The sequence below is a fragment of the Dermochelys coriacea genome, chromosome 1 (genome assembly GCF_009764565.3).
Source record: "Dermochelys coriacea isolate rDerCor1 chromosome 1, rDerCor1.pri.v4, whole genome shotgun sequence".
Classification (NCBI taxonomy): Eukaryota; Metazoa; Chordata; order Testudines; family Dermochelyidae; genus Dermochelys; species Dermochelys coriacea.
The window spans coordinates 310,875,523-310,902,942 of NC_050068.2; the positions used below are offsets into that span (position 1 = coordinate 310,875,523).

A 27,420-nucleotide genomic window follows, 5' to 3' on the forward strand; every position below is an offset into this window, starting at 1 on the left:
ATCCCTAAATGCATAACCTTACATTTCTCACTATTAAATTTCATCCTATTACTATTACTCCAGTTTACAAGGTCATCCAGATCCTCCTGTATAATATCCCAATCCTTCTCCGAATTGGCAATACTTCCCAGCTTTGTATCATCTGCAAACTTTATTAGCACACTCCCACTTTTTGTGCCAAGGTCAGTAATAAAAAGATTAAATAAGATTGGTCCCAAAACCGATCCCTGAGGAACTCCACTGGTAACCTCCCTCCAACCTGACAGTTCGCCTTTCAGTAGGACCCGTTGCAGTCTCCCCTTTAACCAATTCCTTATCCACCTTTTGATGTTCATATTGATCCCCATCTTCTCCAATTTAATTAATAATTCCCCATGTGGCACGGTATCAAATGCCTTACTGAAATCTAGGTAAATTAGATCCACTGCATTTCCTTTATCTAAAAAAATCTGTTACTTTTTCAAAAAAGGAGATTAGGTTGGTTTGGCACGATCTACCTTTTGTAAAACCATGTTGTATTTTGTCCCATTTACCATTGACTTCAATGTCCTTAACTAATTTCTCCTTCAAAATTTTTTCCAGGACCTTGCATACTACAGATGTCAAACTAATTGGCCTGTAGTTACCCGGATCACTTTTTTTTCCTTTCTTAAAAATAGGAACTATATTAGCAATTCTCCAATCATTCGGTACTATTCCTGAGTTTACAGATTCATTAAAAATTCTTGCTAATGGGCTTGCAATTTCAGGTGCCAATTCCTTTAATATTCTTGGATGAAGATTATCTGGGCCCCCCGATTTAGTCCCATTAAGCTGTTTCAGTTTCGCTTCTTCCTCTGATATGGTAATATCTACCTCTATATCCTCCTTCCCATTTGTCATGCTACCATTATCCCCAAGATCCTCTTTAGCCTTATTAAAGACTGAGGCAAAGTATTTGTTTAGATATTGGGCCATGCCTAGATTATCTTTAACCTCCACTCCATCCTCAGTGTTAAGCGGCCCCACTTCTTCCTTCTTAGTTTTCTTCTTATTTATATGGCTATAGAACCTTTTACTATTGGTTTTAATTCCCTTTGCAAGGTCCAACTCTACTCGACTTTTAGCCTCTCTCACTTTATCCCTACATCTTCTGACCTCAATTAGGTAGCTTTCCTTGCTGATCCCTCCCATCTTCCACTCCCTGTATGTTTTCTGCTTCTTCTTAATCACCTCTCTAAGATGCTTGCTCATCCAGCTTGGTCTACAACTCCTTCCTATGAATTTTTTCCCCTTTCTTGGGATACAGGCTTCCGATAGCTTCTGCAGTTTTGATTTAAAGTAATCCCAGGCCTCCTCTACCTTTAGATCCATAAGTTCTTCAGTCCAATCCACTTCCCTAACTAATTTCCTTAATTTTTGAAAGTCAGCCCTTTTGAAATCAAAAACCCTAGTTGCAGATTTATTTTTGTTAATCCTTCCATTTAGTTTGAACTGAATTAGCTCATGATCACTTGAGCCAAGATTGTCCCCTACAACCAGTTCTTCTATGAGGTCCTCGCTACTCACCAAAATTAAATCTAAAATGGCATCCCCTCTAGTCGGTTCAGCAACTACTTGATGAAGGAATCCATCAGCTATCGCATCTAGGAAAATCTGAGCCCTATTATTATTACTAGCACTGGTCCTCCAGTCTATATCTGGGAAGTTAAAGTCTCCCATGATCACGCAGTTTCCATTAGTATTTACTTTATTAAAGACATTAAAAAGGGCTCTATCCATATTCAAATTAGATCCCGGAGGTCTATAGCACACCCCAAGCACTATCGTAGGAGAGGCTTTACTAGTTTTCTTCCCCAATGTAATTTTTGCCCAGACAGACTCTGTCTTATCCATTGCATCGCTTCTTATTTCTTTACATTCTACCTCATCATTGATATACAATGCTACTCCACCCCCTTTACCTTTGTTTCTGTCTTTCCTAAAGAGTACATACCCTTCAATACCTGTAGTCCAGTCATGACTACTATTCCACCATGTTTCTGTTATCCCTATAATATCTGGTTTCACTTCCTGCACCAGTAGCTCTAGTTCCTCCATTTTGTTACCTAGACTCCTCCCATTGGTGTACAAACATCTTAATTTTTGCTGTTTGGCCTCGCTCACATTTTGTACCCTATTAGGCACAGTCATTCTACAGCCAGTAGAACCTATTAGACTAGTATCCACACCGCCCTCACTCCTTATATACAGTCTCCTACCCACGGCTGTATCCATTCTTACTTCATCTTCTTCCCTCTCAATGCTAAAATCTGGCGTGGAGATTTTCTGGACATCTCCCATCCATCTCCCCCCAATTCCTAGTTTAAAGCTCTCTTTATCAGTTGTGCCAGCCTCGATCCTAGAAGTCTATTTCCTTCCCTACTGAGATGAAGTCCATCCCGAGAGAACTGACCTCTGTCCGTGAATGCCTCCCAGTGGTCATACATCCCAAAGCCCTCCTTATAGCACCACTGCCTAAGCCATCTGTTGACAGTCATAATCTTGTCAGACCTTTGTTGCCCTTCTCTAGGAACAGGAAGGATCCCGCTAAAGATCACCTGAGCCTCAATTTCCTTAAGCGTCTTCCCCAGCCTAGCATAGTCTCCCTTAATACTTTCCAGCGAGAATCTAGCCGTATCATTTGTTCCCACATGAAGGATAATTAGGGGATTCTTTCCCGCTCCCTTGAGGATCCTTTTCAACCTCAGGTCTACATCCCTTATCTTAGCACCCGGAAGACAGCACACCCTTCTATTCTCAGGATCAGCTCTAGTTACAGGCCTGTCTATTCTTCTCAATAAAGAGTCCCCGATCACATAGACCTGCCTTTTCCTGGTGACAGTGCTATTCTCCAGTGTCTCCCCTGTTCTCTCTGGCTGCAAGTTCTTTCCATTCCTATTTTCCCTTACAATCTTCTTCAACCCATCCTGTATCCTACTGGGGCTCACATTTGGTGTAGTCTCCCTTGACTCTTCCCCTTTTTCTATAGGGCTAGCCTCTCTTCTCTTCTTCCTTACCCTTCCACCTTCAACAAGTACCTGCTGAGCCCCTTCTTCATTTTCCAACTCTGCAAACCTGTTCCTAAGCTCTATTTCTCCTTCACTAGCCCGTCTTTTTCTCTGCCTGGTTCTTTGAGTCACATGTTTCCACTGACCACTTGCCTCATCCAGTCTCTCCTCAAAATTCCCCAGCCCTGGTTCCATCTGTGAGTCTGAGCTTTTCCCTTCAGATACCTCATATCTTTGCTCCATCATCTGCTCAAACCCCTTCCTAAACTCAACGAGACTTTCCACCTGCATCTCCAAACCTCGGATCTTTTCCTCCATCAGCTCTATCAGACGACATTTCATGCAGAAAAAACTCTTACCGGTTCCCCTCTCCAGGATAAAAAAGTTTAAGAGCATGAATCTGTGCCTACTGTTTTACTGAGTTGGCTTTTGTCTGAACTAATTGGACTAAAATATGCAAAGGAATACTTTATTTCAATAATCACTTTCCCACTTAAATTTTACTCTTAGTGTGTACAATATAATTACTCATAATAAATTGCCATATGATTGAATTTTACTTCTTATCTAAAATCAACAGCAACCGATGTCCTAAGCAGACTAGAATCTGGACTCAATGAATGTAATGGAATTTTTATGAAAAATTCCATTATAGCCCCGAGAGTAAGTGCACGTGCACACACACACACACACACACACACACACTTTTTTTCTATCCAACAATATATTAAGGGTGGAAATGACAAAATCAGATCAGGCTTCTAATAAAGCCCTGGATACAATTTTAAATTACGCAGAGACCAAGACACAGATTCACAATTACATAGAGCAGGGTTAGAAGAAAGGGGAAAACAAAGGTAGATTAGTATGATAAATAAAATGAAAAATTGAATTAAGGCATTTCCTAGAAATCCCTAAAATCATTTACATATGCTGGGCTGTGGCACTTGACCCAGGTAATGGATTAGGCCAATCTCTAACTAGAAAAGAACAAAAGGGCCTCTGGAAGAGTCCCTAGCTGTCCATTATATGCACCCTCCGCCCTGCAAAAGTCCCTATTCAAAACGCTGCCACAGCAAACCGCAGATCTTGATAACAACAAGGTGTGTCAGCACTGTGCTAATTATGAAACTGTCTTTCCATTATCTCCTTATAAGGCTTTATTAATAATGCTTGAGTGGTGAAAAATAACTATAAGGAAATGCTTGGATTTGGACCTATATAAGACTGGTATTATAGGGGCAGGGCAGAGAGAAACCAGGGTGGCACCTGTTTGTGACCATCTCTGTCTCCCTCTCCCTGCATGCTTGTATTCAATAAAGGCCTCAGACTGTTTGAACCAAACAAATGCTGAGACTTGTTTTCCACAACAATTTGCGGGCTCGTCCGGCATCCACCATATAGCATCCATGACTAGAGGACTGCAGGCCATTTCCCTCCGAACCCAAGGTGCCACGTGAAAGGTAAGACACCTTTTTAAATCTCTATATTGGGTTTTCGGTGGAGAACTGACTGTAGGCTCTAGAATTGGGTGAGTTGCGTGCTGGATGTGAACTTTATTGTCAAACAGCTCTGACGCCTTCAGGTAGGCCGGAAAAGTCACAAAGGTGGCTGTCTAGGACTTAGTGTGTGTGTGTGTGTGTGTGTGTGTGTGTGTGTGTGTGTGTGTGTGTGTGTGTGTGTGCGCGCGCGCCCCAATGTGAAAGCAAAAGTCACAGAAAGAAGCCCAGAGCCCTCTGCGAAGCTTCACTCATGACCAGAGGTGTCTCTAAAGCAAGCTCTGTGGCCCCCAATGGAGAAGGGCAGTAAAAGCCCTGGCCAAGATGGGCCGTTCCTGCATGGCTTGACCGGCAAAATGGGCCCAGTCTGAGGCAAGGAATGCGTATCCCTATTTTCCATCCTTGGACAACCCTAATTCTTTTGGCCATTGACTGATCCTACATCTCGCCTGACGCAATAGAGTATGCGGCTCTAGCCAACGCTCTTTGCTAAAGGGGGTTGAGGGGAAGGTCCTAGGCTAGGACCACTGACTGGTCTTGTATCTCACCTGATGCGATAGAGTATGCGGCACTAGCTGACGCTCTTTGCTGAAGAAGGTTGTGAGAGGGTCGTGGACATCCTCTGTACATCTTCCTTGTACAAGTGTGTTTCCCTCAACTTCTTTTCTCTGGTTTCCGCTTTACTGCCTAAGGATGGTCTGATGAGCCACCAACCGATCCGATCACCTTGCCTGAAGCGACAGAGTATGCGGTGCCATTCTCTCTGAGACTAGCCGACGCTCTTTGCTGAAAGGGGGCTGTAGGAACCCAGCTTGCCACAAACTAAATGCTGATTTAGACAAGCTCTGAGTTTAACAGATGCAGGGTCTGATTACAGTGCTATTGTTTGCAACAAGACAGTGTTTGTTTGCAACAAGAGTCCTTCCTTACTTTTTCATTGTGCACTGCCACATGGCATTGTCATTGTTCCTAAAGAACTCATCCAACTTTCTTTTTGTCTGTCTGTTAATCATCCTATGTGAGTGAAGCTTTACCCTAAGATATGTACAGTAAATGTCTTCAGATACTCCAGTGCAAGCAGCTGTCTTGTGTAGGTCTTGTGTTTCCACTTTTTTTTTTTTTTTTTTTTTTTTTTTAAATAGCCACTCATAGTTCCATTTCCCCGGCAATGACACTATAAGTGCCTAATTAAAAAAAAGTGGAAAAATATGACCTACACAAGATAGAATGACTTCTCTGGCCTAAATGTAATCAATTTTGAATGCAATGAATGTCAAGTTAACTCCAAAGTGTGCAGACTAATCAAAGGAGGCAGGGCCAGCTCTAGGCACCAGCAAACCAAGCACGTGCTTGGGGTGGCACTTTTCAAGGGGCGGCACTCTGGCCTTTTTTTTTTTGTGCTTGGGGCGGCAAAAAACCTAGAGCCGGCCCTGAAAGGAGGCAGAGCAGACCCTGTAAAGCAAGGCAACATTGAAAATCTGCTTATAGCTGCCATAAAAGCACTGACTGACTTTGTTGAATGGGAGCATCTACATGATGGTGATAGACTAGAAGATGATGAAGTGCAGCGATATACACCACAGACAGCCACAATGGAAAATGAACAGGATACATTGAACTAACTGGTGGAAGGAACCAATGCTGGCCATGGTGGCTAGAAGTGTGCTATATATGCCTGCCAGCAGCAAGAGGAACTTCAGTGCGTCTTAAAGCAGTGCTTCTCAAACTATCTGATGTGGCGGACCGGCAATTTTTTTTCCAATGTGTCAGGAACCAGTATCATATTTGTGCCATATTATTATCACATTTGCATAGGCACATAGCACATCAGATCAGAAAAACTAACATTCTTCACTGTATTAATTGGAATGGGAGTATGGCGTACTCGCGGAGATGTTCCCATTTAAATACACTGAAGACTGACAAAGGCTGTGCGCCTGTGCGGATAGTATAAAATGACTATTATTCGTTTACAATCCAAGAAAATATTATTTGAACATTCGTAGTAATATTAATTTCTATCGGAAACAATATAATGAATATAATAAAAGTTGGCAGACATTTTTTAGGGGGCTTATCTGCTGCCACCCGACAACCTGCTGCAGTGTCTTTTTCCTCCACCAGCTCCACTGATCAGTGAGGATGCTGTCAAATTTCACAGAGCAATACCAACAATAATAATTAATCCTCCTCTCCCCAAACCTGCACTAAACTGTCTTCCAGCATCAAGGGGCTACCTTTTTTGGGGGGGGGGGGAGAGTGGGGTGGAGGGGTGAGAAAAGGAGAGGGAGTGGCAATCAAACCCAAGAAATTGCCAGAGATTGAGTCTTCTCCTTATTACTGTGTCCATGGGCTTTGTCTTCTCGAGGCTGGGCGGGGGACAGCGTGAATGGATGGCACAACATGCAGGAAACACACACATACATTACACACGCTGCAGCTCGGGCAGCGCCTCTCCCTCTCCACAGCATAAGGCGGGGGGGCGACCCGGCCAATGGCAGCGGCCACGGCAGAGTCGCTGGCAGCTGCTGCGATGGCGGCCAGGGTTGAGCCAGCATGAGCCAGAGCCGTGCGTGGGGAGCGGAGCAGAGCCAGCGCGAGCAGAATGCGCTGCCTCGGTCCCAGGCGCCACGGACCGTCAGCCGATGGACACCACTTTGAGTAGCACTGTCTTAAAGGATGATTGCCCAAAGGATGATTGAGGCCTATCCTCAAGCCATCAACCAGCAACTCTGTTCTTTTCTTAAATGACATTTTGTAAAACAGCTTTTTTATTAATGATTTTGGCTTCTGTTAAGAGGGATTTAATAATTTTACCTATCCAGTTTAACTTGACTAAGGCTAAAATTATATTTATCACAGATCAGTAAACACTTTTTGGATTACATATTATTGAAAGAAGATGGACACTGCATGATCTCTGGTTTACAGTAAGAAATCATATAGGCTGCTGTCTTAGTTTAATATTTCTGTTGACCATTCACTTTGCAGTGAACGTTAAATGAATCTCAATTTTTAATAAATGAGGAGTCTTGGGGACTCTTCACATACTTTTTTTTTTAAACCTCAGTAAATATAAAGCTGAAGAAGAAAAAACCTGAGATGACTTATCATCAGGATCTATTTTCCATTGTCTTTGCTTATATACATAGTCTGTACTTGCAAAAAGAAAAGGAGTACTTGTGGCACCTTAGAGACTAACAAATTTATTTGAGCATAAGCTTTCGTGAGCTACAGCTCATTTCATCGGATGCATTCTGTACTGTTTTTGTTTTTTTTCTATGGAAGGCTGTTTCTAAAGGCTAAGAAATTTGCTCGTTATAGTTAAGATATGCCTTAGGGAAGGCCTTTCTTCTTGGAGTTGGAAACCAAGAGAATAATATTGCCGTATTGTGGGCAACCCCATTATGATAGCACAGCTAATGAGAGTGTCCCCTGACCTCTCGTAATTATAATCTCAGTCTAGCTATCACAAGTGTGTTGCCACTCAGACCAGAAAGCACACAGTACTGGGGTTGTTCAGAATATGCCTTTCAGCTTGTCTACACAAACCACCAGCTTGCGGCAAGCTGGGATGAGGTGTGAATCTCCCCACACTAACCTGCTGCAGACTAACTGTCCACATTGACCCTGTTGGTGCTCATTAACTGTTCCTTAATGCACTTTGATCTAGTCTTCTTTGAAATGGGACTAGATCAAAGCACATTTCTTAACAGTTAATGTCCACGTGAGCAGGGTGCTCAAGGACAGTTAGTCCACCACAGACTAATGCAGGGTAGATTCACCCCCATCTTGCAATGAATCAATTGTTTGTGTAGACAAGCCCTTAATTTGAATCATATATGTTTGGGATTATTTTATTTGGGGAGTTTTTCAGGGCAGGTCAGGTATGAAACAGCTCCACACCCTCAGGATTGGATGTAATCTACTGGGGTTCATGCCGGGCTTCAAAATTAGATCCAAGAACACCTCTAGAGGGAAGTCATTTGAAATTCCAACGTTTGAGAAAGAGCATTGTGTACAAATATCCCAGCTATCCTACCAGAGCTAAGAGAGGATACTATGCAACACAGCTGAAGAACTGAGATCTTCCACTCCATACATGGCCTTATTTTTATTAGGCCATGCTCCTCATTATATTAAACTGAGTTGTTGGAAAGTGCAGAGTAGCTTCTATACGAGTCAATATAGTCTGATGAACAAGTAAGTTTCCTCAACTGTCAAGATTTTCTAATTAGGTATTTGTATCATGATCCCCATTCAGGTTAGTTAGCACCTTAGTAAGTTAAAAAGCAATTCAGACATATAACATATTCTTGACTTTTGTTCTCTTCCTTCATCTCAGAAAAGGGTTTTAGTGAATGTTTTTCTTTAAATATTGTGCAGCATGTGAAGACTTTGTCAAAGCAGCTCTGCATTAGTCTTAAAGGAGTTCAGATTCATGCTTGCTCCGTATTCTTGCAAATGATAATTCCACACTCATTGGTCAGCCACCCAAAAAGCCCCATCTCTGGCATGCAGAAGCCATATTTTGGAAGCAGACAATTCTAGTGTTCCTCAAGAGCATAGCTGTCATAAGTGAAAGATGCTCAGAAAAGTCTTCCAAGAGATAAAAAATGCCAGAAATTTATGGATGCATGCAATTGTTTCCCACTTTTAAGGATGCAATTATTCTAGTTGCTATCTGAACACCAAAAATGTCTAGATGAGAAAGAATCCTTAAAATGAACAATTCTCTCCCTTGATTTTATCATTAGTTTTATCACCAGAAATCTGTCAATCATCATGCCTCTCTTTCTGGCCACCACTAAGCTACTTCCCTGTGGCATTAAATCAGTCTCTCTAGAGGACTAGATAGTCCATGTCTAATGCTTTTCAGTACTAATTCTTCTTAATCTGCTGCCTTCTATTTGGGGTTCTATGTTGGTGTATTCTTCTGGTTCTTTTCTTACCCAAATACTCCTTCACCATTTTCTTTTGAGGCTCCTTATGTCAAGGGTTCTCAGACTTTTGTACTGGTGACCCCTTTCGCACAGCAAGCCTCTGAGTGCGACCCCCCTTATACATAAAAAACACTTTTTTATATATTTAACACCATTATAAATGCTGGGGGCAAAGCGGGGTTTGGGATGGAGGCTGACAGCTCATGATCCCCCCATGTAATAACCTTGTAACCCCCTGAAGGGTCCCAACCCCCAGTTTGAGAACCCCCTGCCTTATCTTAACACTTTGAACATAAGAGCTGAACAAATGGTAAGAACTGTACTATTAAATAATAAATCTTCTTCACTTCTACCTCACTCTTCCAACGTTCCCCAAAGATTTTGTCCATGGCCCGCCCTTCTCTCTCTAAACCCTGCTATTGGGTGATTGGATCATCAATCACTTACACACAATTGCTCCTAAAACTTGCCTCCTACTCCTCACTTCTCCATCTATCCAGTATCATATCTACTTTTTAGTTGCCTCAAATGCCTCCCCTTACCTATTTGCCTATCACCATTAACAACATTTCAGGCTTCCCAATATCCACCTTGTCAACCAGGCTTCTAACCTTGATAACTATGGCCTTCCCCAACCTCTTCACAAATGCAGGCTCTCTCTGTCTCTCCACTGCTAACACTCTTTCTTCTCCATGACTTGGTGCAAAGGAGAACCTCTCACCTTGAATCCTGACACACTTCCCAAGCTTTGGAGACAAGCTGCTTAATCTAAATTTGTTGTTCAGCACAAAATGTAACAATCCATAACACTATTAGCAAATATAATTCTTTCTGCATCAAGAAATGTCTTTGCCCAATAAATGAAGTACATCAGTAGGAAATAAGAAGGAATAATATGCTAAAAGAAAATGAGAGTAATCTGAAAAAGAACAAAGCAATACAGTGAAATTAAGAAGCAAACAACTCAAAGAAATAACTAAATCAAGTTTAAATGTGCAGCCTTGATGATATGCTGAACAAATTTGAGTTTTTTTGTTATATAGATAAACACTGTATTCACAGTGGCTGCTTTTTGCACAGTGTAAGGAATATATTCCCCAGTCACGTGTTACCTATGATATCAGAGGGACATTTTTATCTTCCTCAGAAAAGGGCATCTCCCTTAAGTAATTATAGAGCACATGTGAAAACTGGTGCTGGCGGTGTTAACCACACAAAATCCCTTGGAAGTCACAAGCTGAATTCAAGGGACTTGGCATAGCTGCGTTGGCAGCATTATTCCTTCTGGAAGAAAAAAAGAGCTGTTTGTCCCTAAGATATTCTCTATTGTCCCTAAAAATTTAAAAGACCAGGGGACATGTATCTCAAGATGGTAATTTACAGCTGAAACCTTGATTAAAAGGGGGTAATTTAAACATATGGAGATAAAGATAGCAGTACCCAGTTGTATCAACCATTGCCAGAAAGATTTTTTTATCACCAGGGTTTTTTGGTTTTGTTTTCCCAAAAGAAGTGGATATTTTCCAGTTCAGTTTATCTTTAATGCCCAGGCAGTGGATTTAAATTTTTTAAATTGCAAAGTAGTATAGAAAATGTTTTCAGGAGGTTTGCGAGCTCACAGGCTTGGAACCTTACAATTCCTTCCATATAAATGGATTATTTAAAAAGAACAGTCTTGAGAACTAAACTTTTAAACAGCACAGAAAACCATGTGTTCAACTTGCCTCATAATAACTTCTCACTGCATTGCAAAATGCTTCATCTGCTACAATTTGTGTCTCTCCATTCAGGAAGGCCTGGAAACGCTCCTTAAGTGTCTGTAATTGCTGTCTGTTGAGCTGTGGGAGAAAAAGGTAAATGCAATTAGTGTCACCATGAAAATCTTTTCCATCATCAAAATACTGTCCTTTTTGGGGCAGGGATTAGAACAGAAATGTGCTCCCTCAAAGTACTGGTTCTTTGAAGTCCAGGCAGAGCAGACAGGGACTGACAGGAGAAATAGGCAAACTGCAGCAGCTCTCAGACATTCACTAAGTACAGAAGCAGAGACTTAGCATGATACCAGCGGCACTGGTGTATTCCTCATGTACATGCACTGATGCTGGTTGGTCAGAACATGTGAGAGTGGGGGGGAATCTCCCCTTGTGGCAGTTCCGATAGTTCAGCAATAGCAACTGGACCCTCAGCATGGCCGTTGCCTCAATGAACAACCATTGGTTTACTCTCAGAATTCAAAGAAGGCTGAAAACTGAGTGACCTTTTGTAGCTCTTTGCAGTCTGCCTGGGACTTCACTATCTTGAGTAGTTTTGTATCATCTGCAAATTTTGCCACTTCAGACCTTGGGTTGAGGGCTGTAGCTATCTTTAGAAATCTCACATTGGTACCTTCTTTGTGTTTTGTCAAATCTGCAGTGAAAGTCTTAAAATGAACAACATGTTCTGGGTTATCATCCGAGACTGCTATAACATGAAATATATGGCAGAATGCAGGTAAAACAGAGCAGGGGGCATAGAATTCTCCCCCAAGGAGTTCAGTCACAAATTTAATTAACGTTTTTTGTTTTGTTTTGTTTTTTCAAGAGCGTCATCAGCATGGAAGAATGTCCTCTGGAATGGTGGCCAAAGCATGAATGGGCATATGAATGTTTAGCATATCTGGCATGTGAATAACTTGCAACGCTGGCTACAAAATGGTAGTGCCATGCAAATGCCTGTTCTCACTTTCAGGTGACATTGTAATTAAGAAGAGGGCAGCATTATCTCCTGTAAATGAAAACAAATTTGTTTGTCTTAGCAATTGGCTGAACAAGGAGTGGACTTGTAGGCTCTGAAATTTTACATTGTTTTGTTTTTGAGTGCAGTTATGTAACAAAAAAAAAAAATCTATATTTGTAAATTGCACTTCATGACAAAGATTGCACAATAGCACTTGTATGAGGTGAATTGAAAAATACTATTTCCTTTTATCATTTTTACAGGGCAAATATTTGTAAAAGAATATACACTTCAATTGCAATTACAACACAGAATGCAATATTATATATATATATATATATATATATATATATATATATATATATATATATATATATATATATATATATATATATAAAAGGGTAGAAAAACATCCAAAATATTTAATAAATTTCAATTGGTATTCTATTAACAGTGTGATTAAAACAGTGATTAATTGCAATTAACTTTCTACTAAAAGTTCATAATTAAAATATTTGAACACTGCTGATTGAAAGAAAGTCAGCCTTTTGAACCTTGTTTTGTTAAGCAAGTATGCAGCCATGGTTTGTTAAGTAACTAACACAAATACTTTGTAGTCCAAAAAATAATGCTTGCTAATGGACGTACTGTGCAGTGTAACACACTTATGTCACGCAGAAACATTTATTGCAAAATTTTTTTTTCTAATTATTGCCAACTTTTTGTTTAGCCAATATTAAAATATCCAAAACCTCACATGACAGTGCTAGAAATTGCTAAACAACGACTGGCAAAATACTCAGCAGGAAAAAAGGTTTCCATTTTGGACCACTTTCCTAAGAAGATAAAAAAATAATTACAATATTTAGATTGTGCGTGTTTCATTTAGGGCTTGCCTTTAACTGCCAAAGTTAGCTTGAGTTAGTACACTGGAGTTACTCCACTCAAGCTAGCCTACCTCAAGTGAGAGCAACCAACTGCAAAACACTGGAGCAACACAGAGTGATTTGATTAATACCCAATTAATTGTTGCATCACCACAGACTCACTAACTCCAGCATCAGCAGCACAGTGTGGATTTCACAAGCCAGGGTCCTACAGATCCGGGTTTACAATGCACTATAGACATACCCACTGAGGTCAAGGCAGTTGCAACAGTGTAAATGAGAGAACAAAACTCTGCTCATCTTATTAATGTTGTGTATAATTTAAAGAATTTTACAAAGAACTGCTACCAGAGATAGTACAAATGAGAATTTTCAGTTCCTTTATGGAGATGAGGCTTAACAAGCTATACCATGACAAGATTCCTCAAACATTTAAACAGCCATATGCCTCTATGACTTGTATGCTGAAACCTGCAGCAATTTACTACAAAATTCACCTCCAAAACATATATAAAAGCTATTTGTTGTACTGCAACAAAAAATGACAACACAAACTTAGCAAATATTGTATTGATTTCTAAATGGGACAAATCCAAAAAAAGAGTAGTGTGTATAGAAAAGAGGGAGGAGTCAATTCAAAGCTGAGAACTATGCACACTTGGAAAAGAGGGTAAGCTAACTACAGAAAACTGACAATGATTACAGCTAGAAAAAATATTCACTGATTAGCAGCAAGATACAAACTTTAGTGGAAGTCTATGCAAACAAGGGCTGGGGGAGGCGGGGGAGGCTTCATTTCAGACCACAAAGACTTTTGGAAAAGTTAGCCGCACATTTGTGTGTGTGTGTGTGTGTGTGTGTGTGTGTGTGTGTGTGTGTGTGTGTGTGTGTGTGTGTGTGTGTGTGTGTGTGTGTGTGTGTGTGTGTGTGTGTGTGTGTGTGTGTGTGTGTGTGATTATACAGTGCTTCACATGCTTCCCAACACAATACTTGCAGGTTTTTAATATCTCCAGCCTGTGTTTCAAATCATACCTACTACTCAGTAATACAAATGTTTGTTTCACATGACTCACTGGTATATCTGTAGTACCACACCTTAAAGATATCCATACCATGAGTTGACAAATGTGCCTGATCCTAATACTTTATATTTTACCTCACAAATGTTAACTGATTCAGGCCTGGTTTTTATTTCTTTCCTAGGGAAGACAACCATCATCCCTTCATCTAATGTTATGCATTTCCTAGGTCAAAGTTTTTCCTACAGAAATTGAAAGAAGCTGAGACAGCGGAAAATACAAAGCACTCCTGATGATGTGAGCTTTTATCTGAATGTATGCATGTTGTATTTATTATGCAGGGGATTAAAGATAACTAACCATTTCCATAGTCAGACACGTAGCACTGCTAGGAAAATAGCTAATCCATTCTATAGAATATTCATCTGTCTTTTATTAGAATATGAGGACTGTCTGCCAGAGCAATTATGAAAATGTTTTTCCTGCTTGCAGACTGTATTCTTTCTATGTGATTCACCTATCTATTACCGACATATCAACCAGAAAATTATGGATGAAATACTGCAACATGAATTTATTTTTAGCTTTCTCAGCTCTAATGTTCCCAGTTTAAAATACTGGATTGCCTTTTAATTTTTTTAAACAATGAATAGAAAAGCAAGTTATAAATATTCTAGACAGTAGTTTGAGAAGGAAGAGTAGCATTTGAGGACTGTTAGATTGTACTTAAATTACTTGCATTTCACCGTAGAATTTTGAGGTTTGAGGAAATAAAAAAACCACTGCCAACGTGACAGAAAATAATTTCAAATGGAAAATTACAACAAACTGCACATAGCACCGAGAGAATGACTACACGTTAAGCATATTTTAATAGATCTAACTGATTTGACTTGTAGAGATGAAATTGGTCCAGCTGCCAAAAAAACAAACATGTTTATTGTCCCATACCGTTGAAGGTTTCCTCACCCACAGACACACCTCAGGCTACTGAGATTGCTGTATGCTCCCCTTCCCTCTCCTGTCTGTCTTTTCTTTGTTCATTTTGAAGACCCTCATTAGCATATACTAATGAACATACTCGAAAGATTTTTTTTTCACTATAACAGAAAAAGAGGGGGTGAGGAGAAGCACTCAGAAAAGGAGGGGAAGAGATAAATGAAAGGAACATAAGGTGAAAGTGAGATTCAGCAAAATTAAAGGTTTTATTGCTGTTTTTATTACATCCTTCCCCTCACTCAGGCAGAGTATAGAGATGCACTCTTAAACCTTTGCACTTTAATAAATGAAGGGCCTGATGCTTCTTTACACATGTTATTTCTACATCAGTGCTTGAAACTTGTGGGGATTTCTTCCAGTTTCTGCCAGGAAAGTGAGGTTTCCTCCAACCATATGAGTGGCAGGATGTTTGACCCCCCCAAAACTGAAAATCTGGGGAAGATCTGCCAGAGGCACTGTGATCCTGCTCAGAGTGTGCTGTCAAAGAGTCCCGTGGGCTGCTGCCCCAAGGAATAAAGGGGTTGCATGTCAATCAACGTTTAAGTGGCACAGAGGGGAGGAGAGGATGGATGAAACTATGCAGCAAAGCGTGGCTATATGCCCTATACGCTTTTGGAATCTCTTCAAAATGCAGCTGTAAAAGTCATCCAACCACCTCTTCAATCCCCTTCATCCTCTCACTTTCCACAGCCAATTTAAGCTCCCCTGTCCTTTCTTTCAAGGGGGGTTCCAAAGAGGATGGAGCTAGGCTGTTCTCGGTGATAGCAGATGACAGAACAAGGAGTAATGGTCTCAAGTTGCAGTGGGCGATGTTTAGGTTGGATATTAGGAAAAACTTTCACTAGGAGGGTGGTGAACCACTGGAATGGGTTGCCTAGGGAGGTGGTAGAATCTCCTTCTTAGACATTTTTAAGGCCCAGCTTGACAAAGCCTTGGCTGGGATGATTTAGTTGGGGATTAGTCCTGCTTGGAGCAGGGGGTTGGACTAGATGACCTCCTGAGGTCCCTTCCAACCCTGATATTCTATCGTTCTATAATTCTATGAATTTATACAAACTGGCCCAAAGGTATCTTTCTGTTATCCCTGTCCCCTTTACTCTACACAAGCCACATACCTACTCCTCTCCTTAGTCTTGCTCTCACATGTGAACCATCTCCTTATTACCTGGTCTGTCATGCTCCCTTACTCTCCACCTTAAAACAGTTCTTTTTGAGTTCGTAGTAAGCTAGGTGATTGAAAAGTCTTTACTCCCACACCCCCAAACAAAAATCCAAGAATTAACGAGACATGCAATAAACTTCACAGTCAGTCACAGTGTTTTTGTCACATCCCACCCACCTGCTTCAGTTGTATATTATCTGCTTCGATTTTAAAATCCTGAAAGAATGGAATGTCATGATTCTCTGTAGAGTGCCCACACTGTATGTTACACAAATAATCAACAATAGTAACCACTGCTTCACAGCTGAACAGAGCTGAATTCCAGCTATTCTGGGCTTCAGTTTATTTATTCTGTAAGAGGCAAAGTCAAGATAAGGGAGGAACAAATTTCCTGGAAAGAGAATTAGCCATCTTGAAGTTTAATTCTTATTATATAAAGTTTTGCGGTAAAACTTGATACCCAGTAAATGAGCAATTTACTTTTTTTTTAAATTATTATTATTATTATTATTTATACTTTGTCTTTCAGTCAGAAAATATCAAGGAAAACACATCTTTAAAAAGCACAGTTGAACATCTTCCTTTTTTTAATCCAAGTTACATTACTAATTTTACGTTGCATAGACAAGTTAGTACAAATAGAGCTAGTTTCACTGCATAACATCTTCTATTTAAAAAAAATGTAAAAAGTTTTCAGCTGCTACATTTTAAAAGCTCTTTAATAAACTAAACTCCTTTACTAAAATACAGTTTTATAAAGAAATCAAATTAAATTTGTTTAAACAAATACTCTAATGTAGAATTTATTTTAAAACTATCCATCCCATTTCAAAGCCTTCACAATCTAACATCATTCTGTATCTGAAAACCAAATTACAAAGTAAGGCTTTGAGGGATCATATCCTAAGTTTATATCAACAATTCTTTTTGGACATTTTGATTTACTTCTAATTGGCTGTATAGGAGGAGCAAATCAATACATCCCCCGCAAAAAATGCAGAAGCTGCAGGTATCCAAATGCATAAATCATAGCACAAAAAACTAATTGCCACAAAAGTAATACGATTTCTGAATTTTAAAATGCTAGCCAACTCTCTCTCTCTCTCTCTCTCTCTCTCTCTCTCTCTCGTGCGCACACACATATACACACACACACACACACACAAAATTATATGGTATAAACATATGCTATGGCTATTCTGTACACCTGAAATTTTGAAAACCAAAGACCTGGCAAGGTGGAAATAATCTTCTGAAACACTGCCATCTTGTGGCAAATTTAGAAAGATATATCAAAGAAACAGCAATTATACTATACATTTGCAAGACTCAAAACTGCACTTAATACAACTTGGAATGTCTATGAATTTGTGACCTGTATTATCATCACACAGTATTACTTAATCTCCATTCCCAAACACCAAGTAAAAAAAAAAAAAATAAGTAAAAATTTTCTCACCGCTAGCACATGGATTTTTGCAGAAGAAAATAAATGGAAATGTGTGTTATTGCTCTATTTAGAGCTACAGACAATACTTTTTTAATTTTGACTGAAAAAACAGCAAAAAGACAACTTTCCTCCATATTTACAGTACATGTACTATTCTTGTAACATTTTAACACAGGTGGGGCTGGTAGCAACACCTATTTATGTTCCTTGACACTTCCCGTTATAAAATCAATTTTTCAGTTGCTTATAGATTGATGTTTGGGCTGAAGTTGTCCATGTTGGGTGTCTGTCTCAGGCTGATTTTGTTTTCCCCAAAAATTTCAGCCAAAACAGTTCAGCCATTTCCAAAACCTAGAGCAGGAAAAAAGACATTGTTTTGCCAGCTTTAAATTCCGATGCTTTTATTTGAAAAGCTTTACCATCCCCATGCTTTGGATCTGGGACTTGGAATTTGGCAGTGGGTGACTTTTGTGTCAGGGATATGCCTTTTGCCAAGCCTGTGGAAATCAGCCCGAATTTAACCAAGCCTTGGGGGGAGGGGGGGAATCAAGATACAGTTTACAGATGCCGAGAGACTTAGGGTATGTCTACAGTACAAAATTATTCTATTTGAATTTTCAGAAGTGATTTTATACATTCGGTCTTGTGTCCCCACTAAAGCGCATGAATTCAGCGGAGTGCATCCACAGTACCGAGGCTAGCATCGAATGTCGGAGCGGTGCACGAGTAGCTATCCCACAGTTCCCGCAGTCCCTGCCGCTCACTGGAATTCTGGGTTAAGCTCCCAGTGCAGGATAGGGCAAAAACATTCTCGCGAGTGTTTCTGGGTATGTGTCGTCAATCACTTCTCCCACCATGAAAGCTACGGAAGACAATCGTTTTGCGCCTTTTTGGCATGCAGATGCCATACTGCTTTCAGCAGACTGTGCAGTAGGGTGCACTGCTTCTCTCCTGGTACTATGAATCCACCTCGCATTTCCTCTCGTCTTTCTATGTAATCTCTATAATTATCTACACTTTCTCTTCCTCATCGACCGCTTCCGCCGCCAACTCTGCTCTCCCGCTCTTGCCGAGCTACTGAGCTTCTCCATGTTGTCCGTCCTGGCCTCCATGAAAGCTACAGAAGACAAGCATTTCCCACCTTTTTTTGGCTATCATGAACCGAACAGCACCTCTTCTGCTGCCACTCTGCTCTCCTACGTTTCGCGCCCTTTTTCCAGGATTACCTGTGCAGGCGCCATAGCATGGCAAGCATGGAGCCCGCTCAGATCTCCACTGCAGTTTTGACCATTGTAAATACCTCGCGCATTATCCAGCAGTATGCACAGTACCTGCAAAACCGGGCGAGGAAGCGACGACTGCGCGATTATGATACTGATGAGGACATGGACACAGACGTTACTAGAAGCACGGCATATGACGATTGGGAGATCATGGTGGCGTTGGGCTAGGTTCATGCCGTGGAACGCTGATTCTGGGCCCGGGAAACGAGCACAGACTGGTGGTACCACATACTGTTGCAGGTATCGGATGAGTCCCAGTGGCTGCGAAACTTTCGTACGCGTAGGGCAACTTTCATGGAACTTTGTGACTTGCTGTCCCCTGCCCTGAAGCGCAAAGACACCAAAATAAGAGCAGCCCTCACAACTGAGAAGCGAGTGGCCATAGCCCTATGGAAGCTTGCAACACCCGACAGCTACCAGTCAGTAAGGAATCAGTTTGGAATGGGCAAATCTACTGTGAGGGCTGCTGTGCTGCAAGTAGCAAACGCAATCACTGACCAGCTGCTATCAAGGGTAGTGACTTTGGGAAAGGTGCAGACCATTGTGGATGGCTTTAATGCACGGGGGTTCCCTAACTGTGGCGGGGCGACAGATGGAACACATATCCCTATCTTGGTTCTGAAACACCGGGGCGACCAGTACATAAACCGCAAGGTGTATTTTTCAATGATGCTGCAAGCACTGGTGGATCACAAGGGACATTTCACCAACAACAACATGGGATGGCTGGGAAAGGTGCATGATGCTCGCGTCTTTAGGAATTCTGGTCTGTTTAAAGAGCTGCAGGAAGGGACTTACTTCCCAGACCAGAAAATTACTGTTGGGGATGTTGAAATGCCTATAGTTATCTTCGGGGACCCAGCCTGCCCCTTAATGCCATGGCTCATGAAACCGTACACAGGCACCTTGGACAGTAGTAAGGAGCAGTTCAACTATAGGCTGAGCAAGTGCAGAATGGTGGTAGAATGTGCTTTTGGACGTTTGAAAGCATGCTGGCGCAGTTTACTGACTCAGTTAGATCTCAGCACAACTAATATTCCAATTGTAATTGCGGCTTGTTGCGTGCGCCACAATATTTGTGAGAGTAAGGGGGAGAAGTTTATGGCGGGGTGGGAGGTTGAGGCAACTTGCCTGGTGGCCAATTTGCACAGCCAAACAACAGGGCCATTAGAAGAGCGCAACAGGGAGTGCTGTGCATAAGAGAAGCTTTGAAAGCCAGTTTCATGACAGGCCAGCGTACGGTGTGACAGTAGTGTTTGTTTCTCTTGAAGTTACCTGCCCCGTATATATATGAAAGGAAATAAAGTCACAATTGTTTAAAAACCATTCTTTATTATTGTTGCACAACACATTGAGAGAAATCAGAAGGTAGACCACGGGAGGAGGGTGTACTGGGGAGCAGGGTGGAGGAAGAGGGAAGGGCAAATCCAGAAACCAAATCAAAATTTCAGATATGCCAGCTTTCTGCTGCTTCTGCAATCCTCTGGGGTTGAGTGTGTGGGTCCCCGTGGCCCTCCCCCCCACCCTGTTCTTGGGCATCTGTGTGAGGAGGCTATGGAACTTGGGGAGAGGGAGGGCAGTTATACAGCGGCTACAGCAGCAGTCTGTGGTATTGCTGCCCTTCCCACATTAGATCCACCATACAGTGGAGCACATCAGTTTGCTCCCCCATAAGCTTGACCACAGCATCCTGCCTGCTCTCATCACGTAAGTCCCTCCTCTCTTTATGTTCATTTAACGCTTTACAGAACTCTGCAATTGTTTGTCTCCACGCATTCAGCTGGTCCCTATCAGTGCAGGAGGACTGCATGAGCTCGGCAAACGTCATCCCGAGTTAATTTTTTTCACCTTCTAATCTGAACCAGCCTCTGGGACGCAGTAGATAGGGGCCACATTGAAACATTTGCACCTGCGGGAGGAGAAAAAAGGAGGGCAGTATTTTAAAAGATACATTTTAGAAAACAAAGGGGACACTTTCTCAGTGAAACAGGCAATTCATAGTAAACAGCACATGTTCTTTCTGCACAAGTTCGCATTTTGCCTCTTATACTGACATGCTTGCCACTTCGGTGAGAATAAGCCATCACACATGGCCGGGCAACAGCATTCAGCTTCCAGGCAGCCATGGTAAGCCTTCAGGGCACGCGGGGTTCTGCTTCTTCCACATTCACTTCAATGCTTTCAAACTGCCAGCCCCCCTTTCCCATAGCAAGCAATGCCTGGTGGGTTTGCCATATAAAAGGAGGGCCTGCAGGCTCTCTGGGATGATCGCTTCACACAACCATACACACACACACACACACACACACACACACACACACACACACCGATCGCATGGCTCTGATGAGGCTCTGAGCAGGGATAAGCCCTTTAAACTAAACGCGAACAGCCCAGCGTGGCTGGGATTCCCCCCCCCCCAACCTCCCACTGCGTGGCTCCTATCAGGTACTCACTCACCAGAAGTGCCTTCTCCATGGTCCGGGAGCCCGCACTGGGAGTTGGGAAGGCTATTGGGTCCAGCGTTAAGAATAGTTCCTGGCAAGGGGGGAAAATGGGTTCCCCACTTGCCGCCTGTGCACTGTCCTCCTCCTCCTCTTCGTCCTCCAATAACTCATTCTCCTCGCTTTGTGCAACTCCCCCCTTGCAGGTGTCCATAGACAGTGGTGGGGTATTGGTGGCATCACCCCCCATAATTGCATGCAGCTCATGGTAGAAGCGGCATGTATGGGGCTGTGACCCAGAGCACCAGTTCACCTCCCTGGCTTTTTGGTACATTTGCCTGAGCTCCTTGATTTTTGTACGACACTGCTCTGTGTCCCTGGAGTAGCCTCTTTCCGTCACGGCCCTGGAGACTTTAGCATATGTATTTGCGTTTCTTTTTTTGGAATGTAGTTCTGCCGTAACAGATTTGCCTCTCCAACATGCAATGAGATCCAGTACCTCCCGTTTGGACCATGCTGGAGCCCGTTTGCAAATCCGGGACTGCATGGTCTCTTGTGATGGTGGACTCTGCATGGTTGCCTATGATGGTGGAGCATGCTGATGGTCACCTCTGCTGATGGTGACCAAACAGGAAATGAAATTCAAAAGTTCCCGGGGCTTTTACTGCCTACCTGGCTAGTGTATTGGAGTTGAGAGTGTTGTCCACAGTGGTCAAAAGGGAGCATTCTGGGATAGCTCCCAGAGGCCAATAACGTCAAATTGCGTCCACAGTTCCGGTAACCCGGAACTGCAATCTCGATTTTAGCGCTATTCCACTTGCCGAGGTGGAGTACAGAATCAGATTAAAGAGCCCTTTAAGAATCGGATTTGTATGGACAGAATCAGTTTTATTTCGAATTAACTTGGCTAATTCCAAAATAACCGCATACTGTATACCAGGCCTTAGATTTTAGCAGATAAATTCCCCCAAAGATTTCCTCCACACTATGGATGCTCCAAACCTGGGGCTGAGCAGGACTTTCCTTGCAATGGCAGTTCTAGGTTGCTGTGGACCATGTCTGGTCCAGGCACCTGTACTGAGAGAAGGGAGACTGTCTCTCCTGTATTCTCAATGACACCCCCACACATACATACTTCCCCAGGAAACCAAGACAGGGTGAAGGAGGAACCTGCCTGATGTGAATGCAGAGGGGACAAGAGTTGGACCTGTGGAAGGGTGTGGCAGATTAAATTGGGACAAGAAGCTGGTGGGAGGGAAGGAACAGGTTGAGATCAGAGGGGTGATACTGACTGAGCAAGGAGATTGGGATCTGGGAGCCAGGGAGGGAGCCAGGGAGGGAAACGGGACCCAGGGAGCGGTGGGGAGTGGGGACAGATATGAGATCAGATGAGGAGTCATGATGGAGATTGGGACAAACTGGGCAATGAGACTAGAACTGAGATTCAGTACGGCAGGGTAGGGAGGCAAAGAGGAACAGGAGACTTAGCTGATGAGAAGCTGGGGGCAGTGGGAGAGAACTAGAAATGGCTGAGAAAAGAGACTAGGACAAGGAGTCAGGAGGGGTGGGGGTACTGATATTGGAGAAGGCATCCAGGGAGGAAGATTATTACTGGGAGCCAGTGGGGATGAGGAGTATTGGCAAAGTGGCTACTGGAGGGCAGACGGGGGTGGGGGGGAAGGGCAGGAGAGACACAGATTGAATGAGGAGCATGTGGTGTGAGGGTGCAAAGGGACTGGGAACAGCCGGACATTAAGACTGGGAAAGTGCTGAGGGAGAGGGAAGGCTGGGGCAGGGAATTTGAAGGCATGAGATTAGGACTTGCTGGGGAAGAAAACTGGAATGAGAAGCCTGATGAGTGTAGATTGAGACCAGCTAGGTGAAGAGACCAGACTCGGACATGCTGGAGACAATGGGGGTAGAAGGGTCAAGCTTGGGGTGAGTGCCCAGAAGAATCTGTCCACTAGAATACATTCCCTTCCAGAGTCTAGAATGGAACCCAAGTCTCATGATTCCTTTGATATCAGCAAATATCTTTGAAGCCCACGGGCATGGTCGCCCATTCTCCTCTAATGCTGGTCCACAAAGAGGATGACAACCTACTATTGCTATCTCTTACTCCATTAACTCAAGCAGCAGAAATTTGTGTCAGGCATCTAAAGGGTCCAACCCAGGTGATGACCCACATTGGTGTCAAGATGTTGCAACAAGATGGATTTTTTTTTCAGTTATTTGTATTACAATAGCTCCCAAGATTGCTCACAAACCAGGACCCCATTGTGCCAGGTTCTGTTCAAACACAGAACAAATATGGTCCCTGAAAAACACAGGAAATTGCACACACAAAATCTGCATTAAAAGTACACAAAAGTAGGAAAGTCAAGCGCTCAAAAGTTTAAAAAAAAGCCAGAGTTAAGGTTGCTTGGGCACTTTTAATTTAGCATCATTGTCTGCAGTCTTCGGTTACATGCTCACAAACTATTTTCACCAACTTGGCTTTGTTTGGCTTTATTTTGTAAAGAGTTAATTGATTCCAATTTAAAATTAAGGAATGGAGGGACCCTGCTGCTAATTTTGAAGGGCAGGAGAGGATAATGCCCCAGGAACAACCATTTTAAGTGGAATACTGTATCTGGAATCTAATATTCCCTCTCCTGTATCAAACCAATATAGAGAACATTGTCCCACACTTCAGCAGTGATCATACAAAGGATCATACTCTGATATTAATCATGCTTTGACCTTTAAAAAATGTCTATCCTTTACTTTTTACATGATTTTTAAATGTATTTCCTTGAAATATTATCCTAGAGTGCTAATGGAAAGATACAGGTTTCAGAGTAGCAGCTGTGTTAGTCTGTATTCGCAAAAAAAAAAAAAGGAGTACTTGTGGCACCTTAGAGACTAACAAATTTATTTGAGCATAAGCTTCCGTGAGCTACAGCTCACTTCATCAGATGCATCCGATGAAGTGAGCTGTAGCTCACAAAAGCTTATGCTCAAACAAATTTGTTAGTCTCTAAGGTGCCACAAGTATTCCTTTTCTTTTTAATGGAAAGATACAGACACACCCAGAAACCAGTCGATTGATTACAAAAGGCATCACCTCAAATTCAAATAATGAAGACTTCACTACAATAGCTCCTACTGGCAATACCATGCTTGCTGCCTGGTTTCTTTAGCTCTCTTTCACCTACTGCTCAGAGAATGAGACAGGAAACTCTTCTCTCCCAGACAATTGCCTGAATTACCCCACTCATTCCATCGTGGAGTTCCTGCCTTCTATCCTGCCAGCCTCCCTTTCAAAAAGAGGAAAAACAGGCCAAATTCATCCCTGGCATTATTCCCTTGACATCAGGGAGTACCACTGTCCATAGTCTCATCTGCAACTGAAATTGTAGTCAATGGATTTGCATACTGTATTCTGTCACACAGTATTCACATTTGTAAATAGGGAGGTCATCACAGTTTGACCAGCAGCAGGCTAACCACAGATCTGACAAATCATCTGCTCTAGGCCCTGCAATCCTACAATGCCCTCCTCAAGCAAATTCAGTTATGTGGAAACCAAGATTTTATCCCAGTCTTAATATAAAACTGGCTGCCTAGCTTACTTGCCTCCAGTCACTAGCTCCAATTTAATATTTCCCCTACCTCATAAGAGGACACTGGAATCCACCTGCTTTTGTTCTAGGCTCCTACAGGACATCTCAACTGAACTGTGCATGCTCATACTTGAAATGGAGTCTGGGACGCTCCCAACCATGTATCATGCTTGATCGAGATCTGCAACCCCATACTCCAGTACAAGACTGTCTACATACTATCAAATAGAAAAGTGTCACACTGAAGCCCAGAAGAGGTTGGTTCCTAAAACCATTAAATCAGTAATAAATGATTTAAGACAACCACAATACATCACCACCAACAGCCTTATACATACTGACCCCAGCAAGCACTTTCCAAAAGCACCATCCCAAATGCAAAATCTTATCACACCACCAGGTCAACACATCCTCTTCTGAATAGCTACCAAAATATTTTACTCCTGAAGACAAACTTCCCCAACCAAGTTCTTCAGCTGCCAAGACTTGCCATCATCCTTTACCACCACACCACCCCTACACTCTCTCCTGCTGCCACACATCCTCCAAAAAAATTCCAACTCAACCTCAAACTTGCTTGTGTATAAAGCAGCTCAATCGCTATAACCAACATAATTTTAAACATTACACTTTGAAAAGTATTCAAAGTTTAAAAACAGGTAATCCTTTCTTAATTCATCCCATTATGCTGTACTATAGCAACATACCCAAGTCAGAGCCTCATTTACTAATGAGATTTCTGCAATATATTGCAGTACAAGAGAGGAAAAGGAATGTTGCCTATAAAGTGACACTTACTGCTGCTCATGGTGCTAACATTTAGACCTGCCAATTTCATTTTTATTCACAAAAGCTTATGCTCAAATAAATTTGTTCGTCTCTAAGGTGCCACAAGTACTCCTTTTATTTTTATTTGTGCTCACGTACAACACACCACACTCTCCATCCTACCTGCCTGTTTCACTATGATGAACAGGTTAAGATATTGAAACATTCAAAAATCTGAAGGCTAGAGAAAGGAAGGAACAGCAGGTGCCAGCATTCAGGGTGGTGTCAGGTGTGTTTTTGGTTTTTCCTGTGTATGAGCCGTCAAACTGTGAAACTGGGACTTTGGGGAGACTGCGGCCCTAAAAAGACAGATGGTTTTGTCGTGAAGTGACAGGACAGAGAATTAGAAGGTGAAAACGAGGAACAAGAGTTTATTTAAATTTGCCAACATTTATATAGGTACATTGTGGCATAGCTGGGAACAAAGCTTTAATCTGAGGTAGTAGAACCATGCTTTATCTTCTAGAGTCTAGACCCAGGGTTTTCAATTGGTGTGGGTAACCTTCGGTAAAGTGTGAGAAGGCACCCACCGGAATGCATTCCATGAACAGAAAAAAAGAGAGAGAAGCAAAATCCCAGACTTTATGACCCCCAAAAGAACAAAAAAGAAAGGAGCAGCTTGTTCACTCACTGACCCCTCCAAAATAAGCCAATCCTGTTGCTGCTCCTAACTTTCTATCCCAATCCACAGTGTTGAGAAGTGGCACTTAACCAAGAGCAGAATACCCCAGCCAGCAAAGTCCCAAAGATAAGTCCCTCAAGCCTGCTCCAACAACCCCTTGGTCAGCACCCACCATCTCCTTTTGTAAGGCAAAGGGCATTCAGTATGATTGAATATTAGAGGCCTAATCCCAAATCCAGGGGAGTTTGTCATCGACTTCAATAGGAGTAAAACTGCACCTAATAAATCTATAGAGGTGTTAAAACAGTTTCTCTCACATTTTTTTCACCCAATATCTATTCATGGGTTCTTCCTGTGACTTCAATCCAACAATTCTTTGCAGCTGCACGGGATATTCAAGATTATTCTCAAGAAACAACAATTATGTAAGTACTTAACTAAAAATAGTCCTTCAGTTGGAAAAATTATATTAACTGATATTTTTCTTAAGGGCAGAAAAAGCCCTTAAATAAATAATTTAGATACTCTAATAAAGGTAATAAAAATTAAAAAAAAAAACCTTCCTGAGTCAGAGTTGTTAGTGAGCTGAAATATGCAATACTTTATACATTTAAAAATAATGGATTTATTATGCAATTATAGTAGCAGAGTGAATAAAAATCAATGAGTTAAAAAAAATAAAAACACATTTAAATTGGATTTTTTTGATATAAGATAGTTTTAATTAAGATACATTATAGCTCAAAGATGAGTCATCATGGAACAAGGATTATAAATTCTAATTCTATAGTATGAGACAATATATTCATGTAATGTTTAAGAAAAGTTTTGTAAACGAGTTCCAAGAGTTAATGGATTAGGGACCCAATCTTATGGGGCTCCAGGGGTTTCTGTATAGATTATTTAGGTTAATCTTTCTATCTACCCAATGGGACTCA

At 41.8% G+C, this 27,420-nt stretch overlaps 1 protein-coding gene across 26 annotated transcripts in view; it reads right to left on the bottom strand.

Annotated features, from left to right (window-relative positions):
* CADPS2 (calcium dependent secretion activator 2) overlaps positions 1-27,420 on the bottom strand; it is a 592,957-nt gene that overhangs the window by 464,478 nt on the left and 101,059 nt on the right. For all 26 annotated transcript variants that reach the window (XM_038405345.2, XM_038405323.2, XM_038405244.2 and 23 more), the window contains exon 2: positions 11,196-11,309. In XM_038405345.2, the coding sequence (XP_038261273.1) occupies positions 11,196-11,309 (114 nt within the window). The remainder of the gene's footprint in view (positions 1-11,195; positions 11,310-27,420) is intronic.